Here is a 17,306-nt window from a genome sequence, read left to right as displayed (position 1 = left end):
ACCCACTGAGTCTGGATCTTGAAAAGAGCCCCGTGGGCAAGTCCCTCCCCCTCTGATGGAGACCAAAAAGCAAGGCGCTCCCCCTGCTCGGAGAGGACTCCCCTCCCTCCTCTCCATCTCTAATTAATGGCCTCCCTGATTAAATCATCTCTGTTCTGTGCTGGGATCTCCGGGAACTCGGACACTGAGGCCATATTGGGAACGAAACCAATGAATAATAAATGTGACTGCCTAATGTGCTCATTTAAAACCAATTTCTACAGAAATCGTCAAGAAAAGCAATTAATTTCCATTTAAATTAACAAGTTTGACATCGAGAAAGAAATCGATTCCTGGATTAGCACGTTGAGAAGCATTTTGCCCCATCCTTGCTTTAAAAAAAACGGGCCTGGGATTCTTAGGATATCCACACCCCCTGTCCCAACTTGGCTGCAGTCACTGGGGAAAGGGCAGTTTATCCGCCTCTCATTCAGGATCCTCCCGAAGGAAGGTCAGGAGCCTGAGGACTGCTGAGTCAAACAATATTTGTCCAAAATACAGAGAGACCTGGAGACCCACATCCTCACATGGAAAACAGGCCTGGGTGTGGGTTTGTCTCACATCTGCACACAAATCCCTCAGACAGACACCCACAGGCGCTTGGCATCCCAACTGCTCATCTCTCTCACGCACACACACAGACTACAGGCATGGTCTCAAGCACTGCTTACACCTTTGTGTTTGTGGCTTTTGTTCCAACCAAGGATGGGCAGGTGAGGGCTCCCACACCCTCTGAGGCCAATGTCATCCCTCCAAGCATGTCTCAGACCAACCACTGCTCCTGGCCTTCCCTTCTCCTGGATGTGTACTTGGCTACAATGGGAAGCCAATACCCAATCCAAGGTTAACTGCTGAGGTGACTCATCAGCCCTGCCCCACTGACCACAAAAGCCTGGATGGATGCACAGGGCCCGGGTACCAGTTGCTGTTAAGTCAGAATCAACTCACAGCGACCTTGTGTGTCAGAGAACTGAGCTGCCTAGGGTTTTCAGTGGCAGATTTTTTGCAAGTAGACCACTAGGCCTGTCTTCCAAGGTGCCTCTGAGTGGGTTCAAACTTCCAACCTTTTGGTTAGCAGAGCGTGTGTTAACCGTTTACATCACCCTGGGCCCCGCAGAGCACATAGCAGACAGATGGCCATCAGCCCTTTGGGAAGGTCTGGTATAGGAGATGCCGGTAAGAGACCAACTGGACAAGGCTACACTGTCCCCATCCTAAAGGCCTGCAATTTACAGCCTCAGTTTCAGGGTGGAAGGGGTGAGTGGGAATGTGGAGCAGGTGAGGGAAACCACAGCCACTTCATAATGAAACACCCGGACACTGAGTGGGCTCTGGGGGCATGTTTATCTAACAGCAACTTTCTCTCTTATTAATATTTTGGCCACTGCACAGATATATACAGGAAGGGGAGCCACAAGGGCAGCCACACTGTGACGGCACCCACAGTGTCACAGGTCACACGCACACAGCTGGACACCACCACATGCACTCACAAGCAGCCGCGGACAGACCTTGTCCCACGGCCACACACGGAACATTTCAGACACTGGGAAGAAGCCCCTGGCTGCTCCTTCCTGAGCCGTGCGTGTTGAGAGTGGGGGCCCAGGCTCGTTTTCTGGTGACCCTCTTCTCCAACCACTCATTTCTGATTGTTCTCAGAGGCCCCGCAGTACCAGGTGCGGGATCGCTTCTCCAGCCCCACAGAACTGTTGGTGCAAACCGTGGGGCTGTTGTCTGCCTCTCGTCTGCACAGAGAAGAAAATGCTGCCTGGAGGTACAGCCAACCCACCAGTTCTCTCCACCCCACCAGAGCCGAGAGGAAATTCATTAAACCTTCTTAATGACAAACGCCCGGCAGGCAGCAGGCAGAGCAACTGCTCCAGAAGCCGGCCAGACGGGATTGGGCAAGGTGATTGTTTACGAGGTGCCGGAAACTCAGCCCTAGGGAGGCCTCCCTTGGGTCTCACCGGGCAGGGCTTTATTTCGCTCAGATCCTCAAGCCCAGTCAGCCTGATATCCTGTCATCTGGGCTGGTCTGCACCAAGCGTGTGTGGAAGCAGTGCAAGCATAACCTGCCTGACTTCACTCCCAGCCCCACATGGAGGGCTGTGGGAGGTGACGGGCTGGTGGGTCACACCCTCAGCCACCTACCCTGGCAGGGGTCCCCAGGAAGTAGGGAGAGCTGAGAGCAAGGTCCAGAACAGAGCACACTGCTCCCCCCAGCACACACTCAGGAATCCCCCTGCTTCCTGACACTGCCCCCAGTGCTCCCAACACAAGGCATCCGAGGTACCCGGAGGCAGCACTCCTCCCCTCCAGTCTGGGCCCCCTGCTGCCATGGTAACAGCATCCATGGAGGCTGCTGGGTCTGCCAGGTGGACCTAAGAACCTGCTGAACAGTGCCTGTGGTACTGGGAACAGGCCCCAGGATGCTGGGCCCGAGTCCCTGTAACTGGAAAGCAGCCTGTGGAGGGGCTTGTGCAGAGGAGCAACCTGGCCTTCCCAGGACCCTGCTGATCAGCTGGCTCCACTCCAACAGCTGAGGGGCAGGGCCTGGGCCCCTGCGTTCCTGAAACGCACCCTAGGGGACAGCCTGCACACCCATGTTTGAGCACCATCGAGACTGAATGGGGTCCCACCTTCCTGGAGGCTGGCAGCAGGGGAGAATTTCTGTTGGGATGTTCCCAGACCCGGGATGGAGCTACTTTCCAGGAGGAAAACTGCAGCTTGGACACTGGTGGATGGGAGATGACACTCCCGACCCCAGAGCCCCTCATGCCTCACCAGGGTGGAAATGAAACACAGCACGACAGAGCAGTGGTTCCAAGGTTTAATATAGGGTGGGGGAGGGTGCTGCACTGCCCTTCAGAGAGAGCCCTACGGCCAGGCCACCCTGAGCCCCCAAGTCAAGCATTTGCTTTTTGCAACTGAACAGAGAAATACAGCATCACTAGGAACAACCCTCCAGGCCCTCCTGCCCCTCCTGGGCCTGGGGGGAGGGGGCAGCCAGGGGCAGCCCAGCTGACTAGGCCTCCTCTCTGGGACAGGTCATTGCCCGTCCCTGAGTTTGAGCCCCCTTCCCCCCTCCCCACAGCCCTTCTGAAGACAATTCCTTAAGATGCAGAGGGAGGGGAGTCTAGCAGGGATCGCCCCAACAGGGGGCGGACAGGGGCCCCCCAGCCCCCGGTCTTGAAGAGCCCCCTCCAAGCCATTGTGGGAACAATAAATACTGTGTGACTGGAGCAGGGAGGGAGAGCTGGGTGGGCCAGCGCCCCGCCCACCTTGCAGACCAGGCCCGGTTGCCACCGGCCTCACTCGGTGCGCAGGATGATGTGGATGCCGGAATCCGTGAACACGGGCCCACTCATCTCCCCTGTCCGCAGCGCAAATGAGGCGTCTTCAAATGGCTTCTGCATCTGGCCTGGGGGGAACCGTGAGGGATGGTGGGTGGGGGCCCAGGCCAGGAGGAGGCCAGGGCAGGGAGGGCAGCAGACGGAGCAGATGGGGCCCCTGCCGGCACCGAGTCTTGGACTCATCCGTCACTCCGTTTATGGCCCTGTCACGATGCCCGGGGCGGCAGAGCCATTAAGGAGGCCCTGGGAAGCCTCAGACAGCATGAGGGATGGCAGGCAGAGCGGCTGATGCCACTACTGCATTTAGAGACTCATTCTGGTGAGGTGATGAACTCGTCTCCCCGGCCCGGTGGGTTCCCAGCCCCTGCCCGATCATCTGTCACGCCTGCCTCCTTGGCGGTGGCCTACAGCCCCCCCGGCCGGCTCCCCCTTGAGGGCCCTGCACCCAATCCGGGGCCCCTGCCTGGATGCGCCGCAGGCCCTGGGGATGAATGGGAGAGGAGGAAGAGGCACCACCTCTACCCCAGCCAGTCAGGCCTATGCCCAAGGTTCTGATCTGGCCCTTCCACCCCTCACCCCAGAGAGCCCCACCTGAGAGGTCAGGGGAGAGGGCTTCTGGGAAACCTGCCCTAGGATTCTCAGGGCCCCAGCTTTTTACCCCCAACATGAGAGGGAAATGATAGGACCCACCTTGATGGGCCTGTAATGGAGACAACTGTGCAGACACCCCCAGGAGGGAAAGACCCCAGGAAGAAGACCCTGTGTCTCTCCCCATTGGCCCTGGTGCAGACCTCAAACCCAGCAGGGTAGCCTCTAACACCTGGAGGAAGGGACTGCTGCCACCTGGTGGACCCACAAGGCCTGTGCCGCCATGGCCACCCCTCCTGGGAGCTCCACTATTCTCCTCCCAACCTCTACCCTCCATGGTGGGCATTGGTGGGCAGAAGGTGGCTGAGGTACCCCAGGGCTGGCGGTGCCCACTCCTTGCACACCTCTGCTGAAGGCACCCAGGTCTCCCCGGGCCTTGGCCGAGCTGCAGTCGCTGAACTGTGAGGCCAGAGACTCAAAGTCTTCCTCTCCTGACTTGATCTTCTGGATGTAGCCTGCAGACACAGGGACAAGGCGTTAGGCTGGGTGGGGTTGGGGTCCCGACAGGATGGAGGGTGCCAGAGGGAAGGGCAGCACTTCAGATATGAGCTGTGCACCTCTGCCCCTGGCCCAATTGTATGTGTGCACACCACTCATACACTCACACCCACTTCTACAGCTCCCGACACACAGCACCCACACACATGTATACACCCACACACTGTCTTCCCAAATACATGCTAACGTATACCCAAAACACCTTCTCCCTGCACATGTGTGCACAAACATATCACACCGGGAATTACATATCTGTGAAGAGCTCTCTCACTATGCATGCCCCTGAATGCACACCCTGCCTGCCATCCATCCACATGGACCACACGACACTGCACTCAACAGCCACACAGCCCTTTATCTCTCTCTCTCTCTCTCTCTCACACACACACATGGGTACACACAAATGTAACATGACCTTCTCCCACTCTCCAGCATACACACCCTAAGAGAGATTCTCCCCAGATGGAGAAGAGGCGAGCAGGACAGGGGAGAAGTGGAAGAGGAGGGCTGCACCCACAGCAGAGGGCTGGGACCCAGGGCCTCTTTTCTAGAGGGGTCTAAGAGAGAGACAAGAGGCCAGGGCTCAAGCCCAGCTTGGTCACAGGACCGGCTGAGCCCTTAGCCTGTGGGCCTCAGCTGCTGAAAGTGGGAGGAGCACCTGGCTGCTCACTGGGGCGGCGTGAGGAGGCTGGGAGGCGGCCCCAGCAATGCTCTGGAAGGACCACGTCACCCTACATGAGGTGGGTTGACCCGGTGGCTGCAACAATGGGCTCAAGCACAGTAATGACTGTGTAGGGCCAGACAGTGTTTCATTCTGTTGTACACAGGATTGCTATGAGTTGGCACCAACTTGACAGCGCCTCACAACAACGTGCCCTGGAGGCAGTGGGCCCGGCTCTTCTCTCAGATCCTTCAGAGGACACGCTGGCAGAGCACTGGACCGCCCCTCTGTCCGGCCCAAACAGGATGCTCCTTGGATGGGGAGGGAGGAGAGGGCTGACGGAGAGGAGGTAAAGGATGACTGTGCGGCACAGGGCTCCCAGCAGAGGGCGTGAGGCAGCACTCCCAGAATCTCCAGGGAGGAGTGTGTGTCTATGTGTTGCAGGAGGGGGCTGTGGCAGCCAGGGGCTCCTGCAGCCAGGGCCTGTCCTTCCTCCTCTAAGTATCCCACCTCCACGCAACCAGCATCCCTGACACACAAAGGAGACTGGTTGTCCCTGCCTATCTCCAACCTGTACCCACAGGCACAGCCACTAAGCCAGGAGCCAGGGTTCTTGCCCCAGTGCTACCGCCACCCAGGGCTGAGGGAGGAGCCTCACAGTGAGCAGTGGGGCCTCTCAGCTTCGCCGACTTGCCTGCTGCTGCCACGGCAGCCCTCAGGGAGTGCTCTTATGCTTGTGCCGGGGCCATACATCCGCCTGGCACATCCGGCTGAGCAATGGGACACGAACCCACGTCGCATTACTTCTCTCCAGGTGGGAGGCTCACCCTGACATGTCAGCCTGTAGGTTTCCTCACGTCACCATAGCACATGCACCTGTTGTTCCTGTCTGACCTGACCACGGCCCTGACACACCTGCCTGATGGACTCCATGCAGTGGAAACACCACTCACACACTGAGTGGGACCCAGCTGAGTGCCACAATGACACACCACTGGCTATTCTCATCTAAATGGTGCTAGGAGATTGGGGTGAGGGGGAACGGGGACATCTGCCTGACACTGGTCTGATCCAAACTTCACTGGGACATGTTGCTCTGATACTCCTGTGACCTAAATGCCACCACGATCCACCCGCCTGGGCTCTCAGATGGAATGGCACAAGTGGGCGAGCTCACCTATCACTCTTGTCCACCTGCCAGCATCCCTTTGTTTCTCTGCCCTTCAGATCAATGAGACCCCACCAAAGTGGGCTTCTTCCCAGGTCCCCTCTACCAGTGATGGACCTCCTGCTGCTCAATCTCCAAATGCCCCTGCGTGAACCTATACAAGGTCCATAAGCACCAGAATAGGGACTTGCAGTGCAGTGAAGTGGTTAATATGGCCCTTCCAGCCATCGTCCTCCATTTTGTAAGGTATTGTGAGTCCTCTATGCCTGCAGGGTGGGATGCATCTTGAGTCCTGCCTTGCTGGAGGGCGTGACTCAAGTCACCACCACACACAGCTTCCTTGAGGTATATATAGCAATGTTTCGGGAAACTTCATTCTCTTCATTCTGCACTTGGTTCGTCATCATCTCACCCCTGGACTCGAAACAGCAGCCATCATCTGACCTGCCGATTTGGTTTGCCAACCCCTGCAAACACGTGTTGGGAGAATTCTCCAGAGCTACCCACAGACTTGCCAGCCTACTAGCCACCTCCTCCACCACCACCACCACCACATGAGCCGTTTCCTTGGGAGTCTGAGTCCTGTGTGGCGTTACAGCGAACTACAGAACCCTAAGACGGGAGGAAGATTATTGAGGCGGGGGAGGAGTTGATGCAAAGATGATGGAGTGGCCAGCAGTTTGGAAAAGTCTGACATTCGGGGCATCTTTAACCTCTGCCTCATAGGGACTGGCCTCGTACTGATCTTTCTAAAAGAAATTATTCAAGCACTGACCATCAGTCGCGTGCCTACCGGTCTCTGTGACATGCCCGTCAGATGTCTGTTGGCACCACAGTACCTGGCAGTGAGACCTTGACAAACATCACTTGCTGTCACCATTCTCCCTTCTGCATGGACTGTGTGTCCTAGTGGCGAAGATGCCTCTACTGCTCAGTCTGGCCTGGCCACCTGAACACAGCACACACAGCGGCCTCTGCCTGCAACACCTCCACAGTCCACCAGGCTGCCGGTGGTCTCCCTGTGCCCGACACACTCATCGGTGACTCCTACCTGAACTGGATGTCACTGGGATCCCTGTCTGTTCCTCCCCTGCCTGGACTTAGGATAGTCCCCTTGGCCTTACCCACACAACCAGGGAGTCCTGACTACCCGGTGCCCCTGGGTGTGCCTGCTCACCTCTGGGATCAGAACTGTCTCCACATATAGAGCACAGTGGGGCCAGGCCCAGCCCTGGACATGCCTGACTGGGCAGTGTCTTCCAGACTCTGGAAGGATGTGGACTGCAGGGTGCCAAGATCAGGCAACTTGCCCAAGAGTCACACACACATACAGAGTGAGTGCCCGTGACATCAGCCTAGAAAGTGACTACTAGCCGAGCATTTGCCCCCCCCACACACATACACACTGTTCTTATCACCCAGCCCCTCCTGTGCCAGTCAGCTCTCAGAAAACATTCTTCTTTGGTGAGAACCTGAAAAGATTGTTTTAAAATTGCTCTGGGCAGGAGTGCATGGGAGGGAAGAACACAGGGAAGAAGCGTCTATGGGGAAGAAGTAGGAGGAGAGATGTTCCATTGTGGGAGATCTCACTCAACGTCAAGAGACACAGTGTATGTGAACTGCTGTATAGAAGATGAATTTGCTCTGTAAACTTTTCCCAAAATCACACACACACACACAAAGCCTCCTCCCGGATTCCCTCTCCTAAAGGCTGCCCTATAAGCCTGAGCACAGCCAAGATGCAAGGGAACACATATTTCTACCCTCCCACATATGGGGGGAGAACTCCTCCCCCACATATCCGTCTCCCCCAGACCTACCTCAAGGCCCCTGCTTAACCTCTCTTCCTGCCTGGGACTGGCCTGTTGGCCTCTAGTGTCACCCAGAGCCTTCCCTGAGACCCCAGGCTGTGAAAGGGCCCTCTTGCAGTGGCCACACCTCCCACTGTGCTGTCTGCGGCGAGTGTATCGCCAGCCTCACACTGGAAGGGCAGGCCGAGCCAGCTTTGTTTAGTATGGCACCAGCACCCAGCACCCAGAGCTATGCACAAAACAACAGGTCACCAATGTTTCAGGGATTAATGAATGAATGAGACAGAAACTGCCCACAGGGAAGGTGGGAGCCAGCCTGGGAGGGACACCAAAGCCAGTCGTCAGGCACAAATGTACTTTCTACTTGACCTTCAAGTCCCAACACTGAGGAGGAGCAGAGAGGGAAAATGCCCCCAGTCCTTTCCTGGGCAAGGCCCCAGCCTCACCAACACTCCTTGCTCAGACAGCACCCATCAAAGCCTCACCTGGTCAGGAACCACACAGACCCAGGGCAGTCTCTCAAGGGTTCCCAGCACGGATAGGGGGCCTTTGCCTGCTTTGGGAAATTTGGAAGCAATGTCTTGCTGGCAGATCACAAACCAGCTGGCCCACAGTGTATCCCCAAGGCTGAGGAGGGCTGAGGGGCTAAGGGGGCAGATGCGGGACTCCAACTCTTGGGCTCAACTTGCACCCATACCACTTCTGTGCTCTGTGACCCTGGCAGGTGACTTTGCTGCTTGGAGCCTCACTCGCCTAGTGTGTAAAATGGGGTGGTAACACCTTCTACCTTGGAGGGCCACCGTGAAGACTGAATGGGTCACTGCCTGGGAACAGTGCCTGGTGCACAGCAGCCCTTCCCAGACACTAGCTGTCTGTGAGCACTCCACGCTGACTTCTGGGATGAGTGAGCAAGCAAAACAGGGTGGTCGCTGACCCTAAGAGGGTTTATGGACAAACTCCCTGCCCTGCCCATCAAATCAACACAGCTGCTTCCAGCCCAAAGCCACAGGGACATCACAGAGAAAGGGGCCCGGTCAGGAAAGAGGTGACAGGATTAGATCTGCTGTCCCAGAAAGCCCCAGACCCAGCAGAAGAGGCCCAGAGAGACCAGAGACCTGGCCTGGAGGCCAGCAGGCCAGAGGGTGCCACTGGCCATGGGGACACCAGGCCAAAGGAGTCCATTGGTCCTCAGACTCTGGACATGCAAAGGTGGGGGCCTGGGGATGGATGGAGGGTGGGGGAAACAGGTAAGGGAGGGCTTCTCCACAGCCTGGCCTCCTTAGACAAGGACACTGGCAATGACACCCAGCCAGTCCTTGGATCCCTGGCAGCCTCTGGCCACAGCCCAGCAGCTGCGGAGGAAGCATGGTCAAGAAAAGGAGTCTCAGCAGAAAATGTGGAGGCGCTGGTCCTCCTCGTTGCAGGCACTCTGTCCCCTCGGGGCTAAGGGGGAGCCATATCTAAAAGCATAACGATGGGCTGCAGGCCCAGGCTGTCAGCTGGGGAGTGCGCTGCCCAAAGCACCATCTTCACATCACCTGGAACAAGCCCAGGACTGGGAGACATCCACTTCCGTGGAAGAGAAAACAAGGCCCAGAGGCCCAAAGCTCACTGACACCCACATGTGCATACCTCGGGAGCAAGTGCACACACAGCCAGGGGTATCTATCTGCACCCTCAAGCCAGCCCCCAGTGGGGCCTGTCTCAGGCAGGAACACAGTGAGGCCAGGAGGGGGAGGTCCTCCGCCCGAGGTCATCAGGGGCTCTACACGCTGAGCCCGCTAGGCCTCCTGCATCCCGGACCACAGCTCTTCCCTTAGGTGAAGGGGACGCAGCCGGGGCTGCTTTGAGCCTCCTCTTGTCCTGACCTCAGCGCCCCCCACCACCCACGCCTGAGAGAGCAGGCATGGGGCAAGGCTCCGCCGCGTAGAGAACAAGCCCCAGCACTGCACCCATCACCCCACTGAGCATTCTGCTCCACGCCGCCCCTGCATCTTCATGGCCATCCTGTCCCCATTCTATAGACAGGGCAGCTAAGGCTCTGAGAGACAAAGACACTTGCTTGAGGTCACAGAGCAGGCACCAGAATCCAGCTGTGACCTGACCTTGTCCATTATCTCCTGAATACATCCCTGGGCACCTAACCCATCACCAAGTCCTCTTGATTCTGCCTCCTGAATCGCTCTAGAATCTGCTCCCCTCCTCACTCCCACAGCCCGCACCCCAGTTTAAGTCACATTGTCTCTAGCTGCAATTACTATGACAGCTTCCCCTGGGTCCCCAGTGCAGGCAGCCGTACCTTCAACTCCTACTAACCCTCCTGAGTTGGCATCTACTCGAGCTCGGGCCCAAGGGCCCAAGTGCTTACTGGACACATCCCCACACAGTCCTCTCTAAAAACCTCCCAGGTTCCCACTGCAGTGTCAGCCCTGGAGTTGGGGAGCCACACTCACCTGCCACTTCCTGGAAGTCCCACAGCCTAACAGCTTTCCTTCTGAGCCATGCTCATCCTGCCCCAGCCTCCCACCATTTCTTACCAGGATCATCCCACGTGTTTATCTCCAGCCAAGGCCCTCTCCTCAGCTGCCTCACCAGCATCTTCCTTAGGCCCCTCAGATCAATGAGCCCCCGCCAAACTGGGCTTCTTCCCGTGTCCTTGCTACCAGTGATGGACTTCCTGCCACTCAATCTCCAGAAGCCTCCGAATAGCTGAACAGGTGTGGGAAGGCGAATGGGACTACACTCACAAATATATACAGGTTTGAGAAAATAAAAAAAAAAAGGACATCAGAGCTGGGAGGACACCTAAAGTCATCTCAAGATTCTGTTTGGGCTTTCTCCACCCGCTTCCTCTTCCCCCTAAGGACAGCCAGATCCATGTCCTCTGACCCAGGCAGTCTAGATCAAGTTCCAACCAGAATTCTCCCTGAAGGCACAGTACCGCAGGACTCCTGTCTTGGTCACACATGGCCACCACTTGTTTCCTGTGACCTCCAGGAAATGACCTGAACTCCTCTCTTCATGTAAGGCCCTCCCCAACCCAGTCAGGATCTGCCCCTGCCCGTCTCATCTCCTAGGAGGCCTTCCCCAGATTCCTGGCTACACCCTAGCCCCAGGCCTTTACTTCAGAGGTTTCCTCCCCCAGGAATTCCTCCTACTCCCTGCTGGTTCAAGAAAGTGTTTTGGGAGCTGATGCCAGGCCAGGCTTTATGCTGGGTAATGACACCCACCAGTGGGGAGACAGATCCCGACCCTGCCCTCACAGACCTCAAGAGTTACACTTTTCATCAATTAGCATAACATACTACACAAAACAATGTTCCACCTCCTACTTTGGCAAGTAGCAACTGAGATCTTAAAAGCTTGCAAGAAGCCATCTATATGCAAGGATAGGTCTCTCCTTATCCAGAGCAAAGAAGAATGAAGAAAACCAAAGATTCATGGAAACAATTAGTCCAAGTGACTGGTACACCATGCAATCCTCAGCCTACACAACTATGAGACCAGAAGAACTAGATGGTGCCTAGCTACCACTGTCGACCACTGGGGGGGTGGGGTGGGGATCTATGTAGGAGATCCTGGATAGAGTAGGAGAACAACGTGGAACAAAACTCAAAATCATTTGGCAAAAAAAAAGGGGGACCAGGTTAGCTGGTCTGGTAGAGCCTGAAGGAACCACTGAGACTATGGCCCCTAGCTGCCCTTCAGGTCTGGAATTGAACCCACACCTGTGGCTTCCAGCCAAACAAAAGACAGGCATATGAGTTGAACATTTACACTAGGTAGATACACTCCTTACAGAGAATAATCATGGGAGAATAGAAGGGCTGTTTATGCACAAGGAGACAGCTCAGGGTGCAGGAGTGCATGGAGAGATGGACACAGGGAAGAGGTAACTATGCGGAGGAAGAGGGAGGGGACCTGTTGCATTGTGGTAAATTGTAGTCAATGTCATGAGACAACGTGTATGAGAACTGCTATATGGAAAGTGAATTTGCTCTGTAAACTTTCACCCAAATCACAATTTAAAAAAAAAAAAAAAAAAGAGTTAAGTTCTTTAATCTACCTTTAAGGTCTTGTCCAAGAACTGGGCTCCTCTCCATAATGCTTATGCCGTATGATGCTAACAGGCACCACACACCATGTGAAATGCATGTGTGTGTGCGTGTACGTGTACACACATGTACATGTGAGAAATATCCTACAGGCCACAGACTGGACCAAATGAAGTCATAGTAAAACAACAGCCAATACTGAATGAGACTGCACTCTTTGGTGGGTTGTTCTAGGAGTAACAACAATAATAATAACAATGACAACAACTGTTAGTAATTATAGAACATACACCAGATGTCAGATACTATTATTCATGCTTATTTGTATTAGGTCAGAGTCCCCACAATTACCCTATGAAGTGGGTCCTATTATCATCATACTAATCTTACAGGGGAGCTCTGGTAGCGTAGTGTCTCAGGCACTTGACTGCTAACCACAAGGCTGGCGGTTGAAACCCAACAATCACTCCTTGGAAGGAAGGCTGGGCAATCTACTTCCGTAGTAATACTGCCTCAGAAATCCAAGGAGGGTCGCTATGAGTCAGATCCAGCTCAACAGCACATAACAACAACAATCTTACAGGAGAAAAATACTGAGGCTCAGAGATGTTAAGCAATTTGCTCAAAGTCACAAAACCAGGCCTCACAGAGCCAGATCAGAATTCAGGCTGTGGGGTGGAGTGGGGCGGGCGGGTGAGACACTGGCTGTATGTGGTAGGAGCAGCCCAGAGGGCCTCTAGGATCTCTGGTGAGAGAGGTTGAGTGGATGATGACATAACACGAGATCTAGCAGCACTGCCGAACGGAACATTTCCAATGGAAGTATTTTATATCCATGCTGATCTTGAGGGTGGCTAGTTAAACTCGGGAACAGAATTTGTAGTATCATTTGATTTTAATTAAATTGAAATAGCACCATGTAGGTAGAGACAGCCACACAGTCCAGGGCCACACAGCTCTAGACCAGGGTTCTACAAACTATGGCCCATGGGCCACCTTCTGCCTGTTTTTGTAAATTAAGTTTTATTGGAATGCAGCACTGCCCCTATGTTTACATACTGTCTATGGCCTCTGCACTGTAACAACAAAGGTGAGTAGTTGTGATAGAGACCATATGGTCTCCAAAAGCAAAACTATTTACCATCTGGCCTTTTAAGAGAAAGTCTGGGGACCCTCTGCTCTAGACTCTGGAAGAAACATAGAATCGAACACGGAAGAGCCTCTTCCTTTTGGTCAGAATTAACTCACAACTCCACTGGCTAATTCTGTGCTCACTACCTTTCCGACCTCCCTTCACATCCACCTCCATTTGTGATCCAGAACACCACTTAATGATACTGTTAACAGCTCCCACGGGCTGAGGACCTACCGCACATCTGAACAAAAAAAAAAACTCACTGCTGTCAGTCGATTCAGACTCATAGCAACCCCTCCTAGGGTTTCTGAGGCGGTATCTCTACAGAAGTAGATTGCCCAACCTTCCTTCCGAGGAGTGGCTGGTGGGTTTGAACCGCAAGCCATCTGGTTAGCAGTCACATGCCTTAGGCACTACGCCTCCAGAGCTCCCACTGCACATCCGCAAATCTAGCCCTGCCTTATCTCAGTGACTTTCAAAACGGGCCTCAGCAACAGGCATGTCCTGATGTCCATTTTACAAAGCAGGAGGCTGAGTCTCAGGGAGGTTAGTCCCCCAAGGTCATGGAGCTTACAGGGCACAGTTACTACTTGAGCCCAGATATGTCAGCCTCTAAGCCTAGGCCCTCCTCTACCTTGGCTCACCCTGCAAATGCTAGATGAAAGAAAAAGGAGAAGAGGCTGTGTGGGTCAGGCTCACATTACGCACAGGAACTTCCGTGTCAGCCACCACCACGCCTGATGGTAGGACAAGCTGGGGCAGAGTGGCCGTTCTGACTTCCACAAGGCTTCTCCAGCCCACCAGGGTGAGGGCTCATTGTGAGACCCTGTCCCCAGCCCTGCTCACCGTTGATCAGCTCCAGGGCCTCTTCCTTGGTTCGGGTGATCTTCTCCTGCCGCCAGGACGAGGGCCGCCGTGACTGGCTGTGTTTGACCAGCAGGTGCGAGCAGCGGACCCTGGTTGGCTCCCCTTGCCCATTTTTGCCACCACTCGTGCTATTACCACTGGGCCGCTCCCATTGGCTGGCATTAGTGATGTGATTGAAGTAGTACACCCGGCCTGGAGGGGAGGAGAAGATGAGAATTCAGTTGGATCTGTGCTCACAGATTCTACCCGGCTGCCCTAACCAGAGGCCAGGATAAGGGCATGCCTTCATTCAGCAATCCTCTGCACCCACCATGTGCCACAGGCCCTGGAGACAATGGGGTCAACTCTGCAGGGCACAATCCCTGCCTTTAGGGAGCGGATATTCTAGGGAGGGCAGACAGGCACAGAAGCAAATGAGATAACCACTCACCGATAACTTCAAGGAGGAAAATAACCCAGGGTGGTGGAATAGAGTAAGGCTAGGAGACAGGGGAGTGATTCAAAGCACGCATTTGGCAGACCACCTAGGTTCAAATCCAGCTTGGCCACTTTATCAATGTATGATCTACCTACCCTGAGTCTGAGTTTTCTCATCTGTAAAATGGAGTCACCAATACCTGCCTGTATGGTTGTTATAAGGACTGAATAAGCTCACAACTATTAAGTGGTTAGGACTGTGCCTGAAACACCTTAAGAATGTGACAAATGAAAAAAAAAGCAAACCAAATGCACTGTCATCAAGCTGATTCTGACTCATAGCGATCCCCACTGGGTTTCCAAGGGTGTAAACGTTTATGGAAGTAGATTGCCCCATCTTCCTTCCCCAGAGAGGCTAGTGGATTTGAACCACTGATCGTCTGCTTAGCAGCCAAATGGCTTACCCACTACATTACCAGAGAACCTTAAAGAATGTGACAGCTCTCTTTAAACCTGTATCCAAGCCTATCTCCTGAGATCACCTTTTTGCCAAATAGCAGATGGCACACAAAATAAAGGATTTTACCCAGAAGATCGGTGCCCTACTTAAAAACCACCAGGATGAGACCAAAAGGCCAACAATTACTCAGAAGTAAAGATGAGAAGATAAGGACGCAGGGAAACTCGAGTCCTGGAAATGGAACAAACAGGACATAAAGAAAATGTCGAAACATTTAAATGCAACAAATGTCACTGAGCAATTTGTGTAGAGATTGTCAGATGGGCACCTAACATGTTGTGTAAACTTTCACCACTCAGTAAAATATTATTTTTTAAAAAAAGTAAAAGATAGGAGATAGGCTTGGATATAGGTTTAAAGAGAGCTGTCACATTCTTCAAGGAGCTCTGGTAATGCAGTGGGTAAGCCATTTGGCTGCTAAGCAGAAGATCAGTGGTTCAAACCCACTAGCCTCTCTGTGGAAAGAAGATGGGGATTTAATGATGAAAAACGAGGCCCTGTCTTCCCCATCTTTGGTAAATGCAAGTAAGTAACACTCTGACTGTTAACTCTGCTCCAGGCACACACTTGAGCCCAGCAGTCAAGGGCTGGGTGTCACCCCTGGGGAAGGGTTGTAAGACTCCAGCTGGGTAGACAGGGCAAGGAGGGCCCGGAGCTGGGTACAGCAGGAGGTTTATGCTGTAGGTGCTGGCAACAGGCCAGGGCAGGCAGGGTAAGCAAGAGCTTGGGCTCCGAGGGCAAATCCAGTTGGACCACTGACACACTCTAACACCAGGGCCATGGGCTCTACTTCCCTGAACCTCCACTTTCTTAGCTGAAAAGTAGGGGTGAAAGAATAAAGACAGCAAACTTCATGGGGTTAACGTGCAGAAGTGATGATGATCCAGGCAAAGTGCTCACCTGAGTGGCAACACAGGAAAGGAAGCACTTAGTAACAGGAATTATTACTGAGGTTACTAGAGGGTCTGAGGCAACGCAAAGACCCCGGACATACCCGGGAAAGCTGGGCTTGCTCTTCAGGAGGCTGCACTGAAGTGGCTATGGGCAGGTGGCCCGGCTCTGGAGCCCAGTCCCCACTCCTGAACTAAATGACCTCAGGCAAGTTCCTTAAGCTTTCTGACCGTTTCCCAACCTGCAAAATCGGGGTGTTCACTACCTTCCACCCACAGTTGTGGTGACTTGGGTAGAACACACTTAAAACGCGTGGCACAGTGCCAGGCCAGAGATAAACGTAGCCTATTACTGGGGAATAACCTTTAAATCCAGCCCAGGGCACAGGGGCCAGCCTCAAGCGGGATAACGGGCGGTCTCGCAAACTCAGCATTAGGTATAAAGGCCAGGAGTTGTGGACACTGGGCAGGGAAACACCCTTGGGCCACACCCTGAGTACGGGGCTGGGATGTCCCCCCAGGGATGCCTCCGGCCCTGCCGGGTGCAGCGACGTCCCCCCCGCGGGACGTCAGCCGCATTAGGCCCGAGAGTATCAGCCAGATGGGCAGGGCCATCGCCCCAGGAGGTGAGCATGCTCATCGGCTCCTCATCCGCCCCGTAGAGCACTGGGCCTCCTTGGGCCCGCCAAGGCTCATGGGGGGAAACCCAGCTTTCCCGCTCCTGAGGCTCGGGGCCCCCATGGGGTGGGCCGGGGCCGTTACTCGGGAACAACGCGCAGAAACCAGGATCCCACGGGGAAAAGAGGGCAGAGCCAGGCCTGAAGGGCGAACTCAAGCCCTGTTTCCATGGGCCTGCGCGGTCTCACCCCAACCCCGATCCCCGTGGCACCTGAGCTGCGGCTCATGCGCTTCTCCCAGCCCGGCGGCAGCTTCTCCTCGTCCGCCATCTTCCCTCCTGCCGCAGCGCCCGCTCCGCCTCCGCCGCACCGCCTATGTCTCCCGCGCCCGCCCTCCACCGCCGCCGATTGGCTCGGGTGACCCCGCATCGGGGCTATGAGGCGACGCTCATTGGGCAACCCAACCGTCGGACTCGCTCCCTGGGTTCCTATTGGGCAGAAGAGAGGGTGGGCGGGTCCTCCACATTTTACTTGGGCCCCACCCCCAATGGGGGGGGGCCTCATCTCAGCCCCGCCCCCTCAGCGCCTAAGTGGTGGGGAAGGGACGCAAGCCCGCCCTTCTCAACG

At 54.8% G+C, this 17,306-nt stretch overlaps 1 protein-coding gene across 1 annotated transcript; it reads right to left on the bottom strand.

Annotated features, from left to right (window-relative positions):
* Window positions 1-3,350: 3,350 nt before the first annotated feature.
* Window positions 3,351-17,009, bottom strand: PIN1 (peptidylprolyl cis/trans isomerase, NIMA-interacting 1). The gene is made up of 4 exons (XM_007953555.2): window positions 16,952-17,009; window positions 14,215-14,427; window positions 4,385-4,495; window positions 3,351-3,460 (listed from the first exon to the last, which is right to left on the bottom strand). Exons 1-4 carry the CDS (start codon window positions 17,007-17,009, stop codon window positions 3,351-3,353), a joined length of 492 nt encoding a protein of 163 aa, XP_007951746.2.
* Between the last annotated feature and the right edge of the window lie 297 nt (window positions 17,010-17,306).

This window comes from Orycteropus afer, unplaced genomic scaffold (assembly GCF_000298275.1).
Source record: "Orycteropus afer afer isolate SDZICR_OR568_19922 unplaced genomic scaffold, OryAfe1.0 scaffold00402, whole genome shotgun sequence".
Taxonomy (NCBI): domain Eukaryota; kingdom Metazoa; phylum Chordata; class Mammalia; order Tubulidentata; family Orycteropodidae; genus Orycteropus; species Orycteropus afer.
This window is presented reverse-complemented; position numbering and strand designations above follow the sequence as displayed.